Here is an 8,643-nt window from a genome sequence, read left to right as displayed (position 1 = left end):
TAATAAGGATAATACAAAATAAGATATATAACATAAAATGATTGATTTATTTGTTTTTTTTTTTTGTATGAAATTATAAGAGCAAGATCATAAATAAAAGTTAGCATAAAAATAATTTTTTAAGACATTAAAATGTATTTGTAGATACACTTAGCGACGGGAGATAATCAAAATTATTATGAAGTTATTTTTTAAATTTTCAATAAAATATGAATCATGAAAAATATAAGAAAAATTAGTTAAGAGAATTTATTTTTAACATTTTGCATAAATTAGTACAATGCTAAAGACAAACTAACTTAATTATATTAAGATACGATTCTAATTGTTACTTTTTTAAATATAAATTAGTAAAAATTTTAAAGACGAGCTAGCTTGATTCTCTTAAGATACGATGCTAATTGTTAATGTTTTCTTAGTGGAATTAAATAAATAAAGACAAAAAAATGAAAAATAAAATAAAAAAGGGAGGATAAAAAAATAGCATTGAAATAAATTTAAAAAAATGTAAAACTATAGGAGAGAATTTATTAAGGGAAAAATTAATAGCGATAATTATTCCAAATATACTTATTACCTAAACATCCATCTTCCATTATAATTATTCTAAAAATTTATTTAACTTTTTCTCTTACACTTTAATTATATGAAAAATTATTTATCGTTAATAATTATAAATATTCCTATTATTTGCGAATATTTTTTTATATATTTACCTTATTTAGAAAAAATCCTAGAGTCTAATTATAAGTTTTTATTCAATATTATAAGAATTATTTTTTGATCTTAATAATATAAAACCATTTATCATTCTTTTATAATTTCTCATTTATTACTTATTTTATTTTGTGTTTTACAACAATATATTAATTTTTTGTTAATTCTACATCACCAAAAATTATTTTGCAGAACTAAGATCATGTATCACCCATTTCCTTCCAAAGAATCAACATATAGAGAAGAAGCTTTAAATTTTAATATATAAATATTGAAGTATTTTTTTAAGTCTTCAAATTATAGATAGCTTATCTATTGCAAATAAATTTTCATATTTCTAAGAGCATTTTTAGATATGTTACTATTTTAAGTCTTTTGACATTTAAAAATTTTAAAAGACTAAAAATTTCACTTTAAATTTTTTACAAAATACCAAAGGTGACTATATTTAATTTTGAGAACTCATTAAAATGGATAATAAAGTCATAAATTCTTAATTATATATTACAACTAACATAAAAGAATAGGTACTATTCAACCAAAAAAAAGTATATGCATTTTGCCTAATTTTAGGATATTTATTTTTTGATAAAATCAATTCATGAATTGAGTTGAAATTATAAATCTATATGTTAAAATTTATTGGCTAATCTATTTGAATTTGAAAATTAAAAAAAAAAAAAATTTATACGTCGCGCGTAGCACGTCTAAGTTTACTAGTTTATAATAAATAAAGGGATAATGTCCAAGTACCCCCTCAACCTATGCCCAAAATCTCAGAGACACACTTATATTATACTAAGGTCCTATTAACCCCCCTGAACTTATTTTATAAGTAGTTTTCAACCCCTTTTCGGCCTACGTGGCACTAGTTTGAAAAAAAAAAGTCAACCATCATAGGATCCACAAGATAGTGCCATGTAGGCCGAAATGGGGCAGGAAATTATTTAAAAAATAAGTTCAGGGAGGGTAATAGGACCTTAGTATAGTATAAGTGTGTTTCTGAGATTTCGAACATAGGTTGAGGGGGTACTTGTGCATTATCCCATAAATAAAAGGTTAGAAGTCTTACGGTCATTTGCCAATTTCACCCCAAAAAGAATAGGAATTGATTGTATCATGTCATGGTATGACTCTTCACTATCTCATTTTACTGCTTTTCTTAATTTCCTTCATAATTATAAAATTAGCTTGAAAATTCAAACAGAAAAGGGAAAAAATGATAAATGCAATTGGAGAATATAGAGAAGTGATGCATCACCTTGTTTATTGCTATTTTTATTTTGTATATATCCGTTATGTGTTAAGTAAATTGAAAGAGAGAATGAAAATAAATACAAAAGAAAAGAAAAAGGTTTTAAGAATATAATTAAATTTAGGCCGAACTCATAAACAGATCCCTAAACTTGTTGGATTTTTCCTTCAGGTACCTCAAGTACGCTTTTTTCCTATTGAATCATTGAATGACCTATGATTTGTTCCTTTTGAACATTATTGGCTGATTTTGATCGACTTTTCTATTGTAAATGCCTTCAATTGTGTTAGTGTTGTAGTGATTTTGATTGAAGGAATGAAGACAAATTGTGTGTTAGTGTCATTTGTTTTCTAATGTGTTCAAATGACTTGAAGTAAAACACAATTATTTTCGAGCAGTTTGACTATCAATTAGACTAATGAGTTCTGCAACAACATATGTATCATCTATCAACCCCCCTCACAAAATCTGGTTTCACATCAGCCAACAGTGTTTAAAAGGAATAAATTATGGGTGGTTTCATGATTCAATAGGAAAATAACATAGTTGAGATACCTGAGGGGAAAAATCCAACAAGTTTAGGGATCTATTAATGTATTTGGCCTTAAATTTAGTTGTTAAAAGGATAAAAATATCTAATTTAGACTTTCTATTGATATTTTTATTTTTCAACTTTTAACTTAACAACTTCCACTATTAAGTATATAATATGATGTAATTTATATTTAATATTTAATATTTAATATTTAATATTTAATATTTAATTTATTTATTTTTTAGAACTAATATTTCGATTTAGTATAGGGTAAAATGGTAATTCAACTTTGCACTTTGGATCTTCCCACTTATAATAATATATATGATCTTTATATTTCTAATCAAAATCTCATTTTTTTCCCTCTTCTTTCAAATCAAGCTTTACTTTCTTTCTTTAGCACGATTTATACTCGTTTTTAGTGCAAATGGCTTCTTTTTTCTCATTGCGGAAAAGAACTATAATTGAAAATTTCTTAGTCCCAAACAATACTGGTCGTTGGTCTGCAAACAATCCAAATTTAAACAAAGCTCTATCAAAAATTAAATTTCAAAAGGGAAAATTAAACAAACTTGGACTAAATTCAGGACAATGAACAAATAAACATTAGACTATTGACCTGTTTGGAAGGACACCCTGGTAATTGGATTTGGTGTAATTACATTGTCTGCCCTGTTTGGTTAGACATGTAATTATTTGGTCAGCAGATAATTGGTGTAATTGGCAGGGGTAACTACACTCTACAATTCACAGGCAGAGGCTGTGAATTGTTGGTAATCACATGGCGTAATTACCGGATGATACTTTTTAATTTCATTTTTTTGTTTCTACTTTTACTTTTTTGTTTTAGTTTTTTTACTTCTATTATTCTAAGTTCTTTTTTTTATTCTATACGTTTATTTTATCTTATTATATTTTGTTTTCTTCTTGTCTCAACCTTACTTTACGTGATTCTATGCAATTTTTATTTCATATTATCTAGTTTTTTATGCCATGCTTATTTCCTCTTTCGCATAATTTTATTAGTATTCTATTTTCTAAATTAAATTAGAATTTATTGTTAAGTAAGGTTATATACTTACATTTTTAAAAGAAAAAAAATAAATCATAAGTACGTATGCTATGTTGAAATTTGCTATAAGACTATTATGTTAAATTTTTTTCTTTTGAATTTATAACTTATGTTATATTTTCAGTTTCACCTGTTTTAGTGATATTGAATTCACATTGAGCGTCATTTTTTAATTAGACTTGATAGATTATCTATGGTCAAACAGTTAATAATTTATGACATTTTATTTATATATTAATCTTTTTATCAAACATGCATTTCACAATGTTCATAGAAACTTCAATATTTTTAGTTTTTACGATCAATTCAATTGAAATATTGTCACGCCTCGAGCCTACACCCCAGACGCGGCTGGCACTCAAGAACAACTGTTAGCCCCAAGCGGACCCTTCGCCTGACTTACTTACTCAACAGAACACTATACACATATTTAAAATGATCAATTAATATACTCATTTGAATAATAAGATAACTTAAGAATGTTTAAAAGTCCAACATTCAACTTGTCCAAATTGACGACTTAAGTATTAACATAAGAAATGATAATGTAAAGACAAATGAAGTACTTACTGTCTATGAAGTCTCGAAAACAAAGAGGAATGCCGGAATAGGACCCCCGATCATTTCAACAACTGAAAGCTGAAAATAACAAATGATAAAAGAGTCTTCCGAAATGCAAGAAGGTTCACTAACTGACTCTGAGTGCTCCACCTGATCAACGGGGCATTAGATACTAATCCTGGTTATCTGTGTCTGCATTGTGATACGATGCAGGCCAATTGACATTACTACATTGCCGAGTATGCAAGTTGGAATGCTAAGCTTAACATAGGCTTGAACGGATTCTGAAAGAAACACTTACCTTTGTTCTTCTCAACTCATGAATAACTTAACTCAATGTAAAGTAATAGGACATGCAAAATATGAAAAACTTTATGAAATAGTTAAATCAACTTAATTTGTTTAAGAAAATGGAGCAACAAGCACAACTTCACTCATATAACAAAGTAATATAGTATCTTTGGGAGTTTCTCTAATCGACAACCATGACTATGAGCCTATGTGGTGATACACCGTCTTGTCCACGCTACCAGAATTGTCCTATACTTTGTCGTCCTATAGAATGCTTAACTTAGTGGATCCACTAGTCTATGCTAAAAGCATCTCAAGGAGTCATCTAAAAAGTATGATCCTTTACTACCCATGATGCATACATGGTTTATGGAGACTTGAATTAATATGAATCCGCATCCCCATATTGGTGCTCAATACTACTCCAAAATATACATAGCTCATATGTTTTTAAAACAAACTTCGTTCTTTGTTTTGAGATGATTACTCAAAAATTAGCTTAAAAGCTCTCTTGGAATCGATGTTCCCTTTATTTCTCAATTGTGAAAACATTTTTAAACTCTTGGGAATACTTAGTTCCCTTATAGACTTTTAAGGAATGAACTCAACTCTTTACTCTTTGTTGAACTTGAAACTTATGTCTTAAAACAAAGTTAAAACGTTTGTGAAAGACTTTTGAAAACTTAAATGAACTTCTCTTAACTTGCTTCTTACATTCTAAACTTAAATCTTAACTTTTCTTGAATTGAATTATGAATTCAGCGATTGTGATTTATGATAGGAAAGATCTCATGATGTTTAGGAGTGTTTTTAGATAGCTAAACATGAGAAAAGATTAAAATTTCACTGTCTGAAGGTAGGTCTACGACGCGGAGATGTATTTAAATTTTGGTCGTGAAAATACTTTTCGAGGCAGAATGGTCTGTGACCACTCCGCGATGCGAAGACTCTTTTCCCCAAATTTGTGGAACTGGTCCGCGACGCGCGGCCAGTGCCCAAATTTGTCCTACTAAATTTTGTCTTTGTTTTCCATCCCCAATTCTCCCCAAACTCTGTTCTTTTTCCCAAATTCTTTTTAGATACATACACCCAACAAATGTACCTAAGAACCAACTCAAACCCACTCAATAACTTGACGAAATGATCTTAGAAACTTCTCAATTTCAGCCCAACTCAAGAACGGTATCAATTTCAAGAATACACATCAAGAACAACAACTTTCAAACTCTTTTAGGATGAATTTACCCTGAAACAACATGATTGGCGCGTAGGTGAATGAACTCACGCTATAAAAGACTCACATACCTTGTAGGATCAAATCCTTGAAGAAATTCGCAATCAATTCATTACGAAACGAATAATCTTGCTTTTCTCTTCTCCTTTCTCTTGCGTCTTCTGTCTAGAACCCTAGCGCAAGAAACAGAAGTAGGCTTTTTGAGAAAACAGTTCAAGCCAACTTTCAAAAAGTCATATCTCACTCGTTTTAAGTTCGTTTTACTCTCATAATAAATTCACCAAAAGATACGAATGAGTAGATCATGAAAATTAAAGTATTATGCCAAATTTTTAGCATGCAAACCAAAAACACAAAAAAAACAAATTCTCTTAAACAAGTAAATCGCATAATCACTTCATCGTAGAACAAGGAATCCTATCTACAATATGAGTCAGTATCATTATCACATAAGGAATACTATCTACAATGTAATTAATCGACATCCGAAAGGCTTTTAAGAAATCCCAACTTAGTCACAATTTATTTCTTTTTAACAACACAGTGAAATCACATGAAGCATCGAAAAAACGGATCAATCAACCATGTTTTGATAGCGAAGAAAGAGTTTTAACAACAACATGATGTGTACTTGCAGCGAAAATCATTGGCAATGCCTTTGATGTAGACTCGCTCCAAATTTGAACACCCACAAGATCAACTTCGTCTCTCAAAGAAATCGTAGTGCAGTTCACAAACTAAGAATTTCCTTAGTGTGTTGATTAAATTGTAAAAAAATCTAGGATAATTTTCTCTTTTGTTTCTTTTTTGGTTTTGGTTTTTCATGTCCTCCACTATTTTCACCCACCCAAAAAATTACTCCTATTAGAAGTCTATCAAGGAGGGTCGAGCAGTTATTTGTAACTATTCTCTCTTATCCTTCAAAACATAATTAGTTTTTCCTTAATTAATTAATTTAATTGGATTGAGCCGGATCGATCCACTTAAATTCAATTGTATCGTATTGTCTAAAGCTATCGTTAGGTAACGACGACAAGACTCATTTTATGTAAAGATCGATTTGGTATGACCGTGTTGTTACCTTATTTTTTTTTATTCTATTTTTATTTATTATATTATTTAATAATTATATTTCGTCTTTTACCCAACTTTTTCATAGTAGCTCTATACCTCATACCCTACTATTTTTTGGCGGTTTATCCTTCAAATTATAAATGTGTGACATCATGTAATGACGAAAAATGATACAATCTATCCAAACACTATATTCTTTAAAATAAAACAGTACAAATAATACAATACGATACATTATGAAATAATACGAAACAACCATCCAAACAAAGTTTTAGGGAAAGGAAACGCATAATTTTTTTCTTATTTTATGATTACCTTCAACACATAATAACTCTATTTATCATAGTTAAGTGAGTGAAACATGATGTGAGCTCCATGTTGGGGTTGAAGAGTCATAACAGTGTAAGGAGCATGAACATAAGTTGGTGAGAGCTTAAAGGAGAACTGCTTTAGTATCATAGACAGTGCAATCTTTGCTTCTAGCATGGAGAAGTTTTGGCCAACACAAGTCCTTGGTCCCCATCCAAATGGCATGAATGCCATCTGTGTTGGATCTTTGCAAGCATGTGAAATTCCTTCAGCAAACCTCTCTGGTTTAAATTCATCTGCATCGTCGCCCCATAGCTCAATGTCGCGATTAATTAGCATTATAGGTAGTGTCAGATCCACTCCTGCTGGAATAGAGAGATCCCCTATTCTACATTCTTTGTAAGCGCGTTTGTACAAGGCAATCACCGGTGGATATAGCCGGAGCACTTCATTAAGTATCATGGTTACCTGCAAAAGAAAAGAGTTTCTCAAATTCATGCGATGGTTGAACCAAGATTTTCACTCAGCGGTTCAAAATATGAAAAAAGTAAACATATGAAGAAGTCAAAGAGGATTCAGCATCTATTGTATATACACAAAAATAATTTTAACCATGTAGAAACGAAAAAGCCAAACTGAATTTGTTTCGAAAGATGAACACTCACAATTTTGAGGTGACTTATTTCTTTTGCATCAGGATTCTTCTCCCTGAAAACTTGTAGAACTTCTTGCCTTGCCTTCTCTTGCCAATCCTGATGAATAGACAGCACAATGAGAGTCCATGTCAACAAGCTCGATGTTGTTTCATGACCGGCAAGGTAAAACTGTTTGCATTCTTCTATTATGTCCTCCTTTGTCATCTGACTATTATTTACTGAATTATTCTCATTGTTAAATTGCAACAGCAGGCCAAGTAAGTCATCTCCCCTTGTTTCCCCTGTTCTGATCATGTTCTCCTTTGTGTCCACAATTGTTTTAAGCATTGAAGTGATCCTTCTATCCAAGTCCTTTCTTCTTCGATTCTTTTTCGTTGGAACAAATCTGTGTATCATGATTTTTACTTTTCAGAACAAAAGAAGAATCATTTGTAGGTAAGAAAGTTAAATGCTATAGTTGTAAGAGAGTTTACCTAAAGCCAGGAATATATAACATTCCCATAGCCTCTAACACAAGTTGTTGTAGTTCCTTTTGTAGTTCTAGGATCTTCATTCCATCTTCGAAGCTACTTCCAAATGCTGTTCTTGAAATGATATCACCGGTAAGTTGTTGAAATTCAGGCCATATATCTATTTCTGAAGTCCCCTCAGGGCTAATTGTTTTCATCCACTTCTCTATCGTAAACGTGAAACTTTCTGCAATTGTTGGGATCATTCCCTGTAAACACATACCAAAATGAGTATGATATGCTCTATGATGACTGATTACATCTATTCATTATATATACAGGGCTACTTTGTCAAGTTCCTTAGAGAGAGTCATCTAACCCCTAGGTAATCTCTAGCAAAAGGCTCAATGTACTTTTGAGATTATGAAATCAGAATCTAATATATATATATATATATATATATATATATATATATATATATATATATCCT

General features: G+C 30.4%; 1 protein-coding gene across 1 annotated transcript in view; it reads right to left on the bottom strand.

The window, feature by feature from the left end:
- Positions 1-6,910: 6,910 nt before the first annotated feature.
- LOC107025438 (cytochrome P450 72A15-like) overlaps positions 6,911-8,643 on the bottom strand; it is a 3,268-nt gene continuing 1,535 nt past the window's right edge. The window contains exons 3-5 of the mRNA XM_015226224.2: positions 8,178-8,422; positions 7,714-8,089; positions 6,911-7,516 (exon numbers count right to left, since the gene is read on the bottom strand). Coding sequence (XP_015081710.1) covers positions 7,073-7,516; positions 7,714-8,089; positions 8,178-8,422 — 1,065 coding nt within the window. The 3' untranslated portion in view covers positions 6,911-7,072. The remainder of the gene's footprint in view (positions 7,517-7,713; positions 8,090-8,177; positions 8,423-8,643) is intronic.

Source organism: Solanum pennellii, chromosome 7 (genome assembly GCF_001406875.1).
Source record: "Solanum pennellii chromosome 7, SPENNV200".
Lineage (NCBI taxonomy): Eukaryota > Viridiplantae > Streptophyta > Magnoliopsida > Solanales > Solanaceae > Solanum > Solanum pennellii.
The sequence above is the reverse complement of the archived record's forward strand: the minus strand, read 5'-3'. Positions and strand labels throughout refer to the sequence as shown.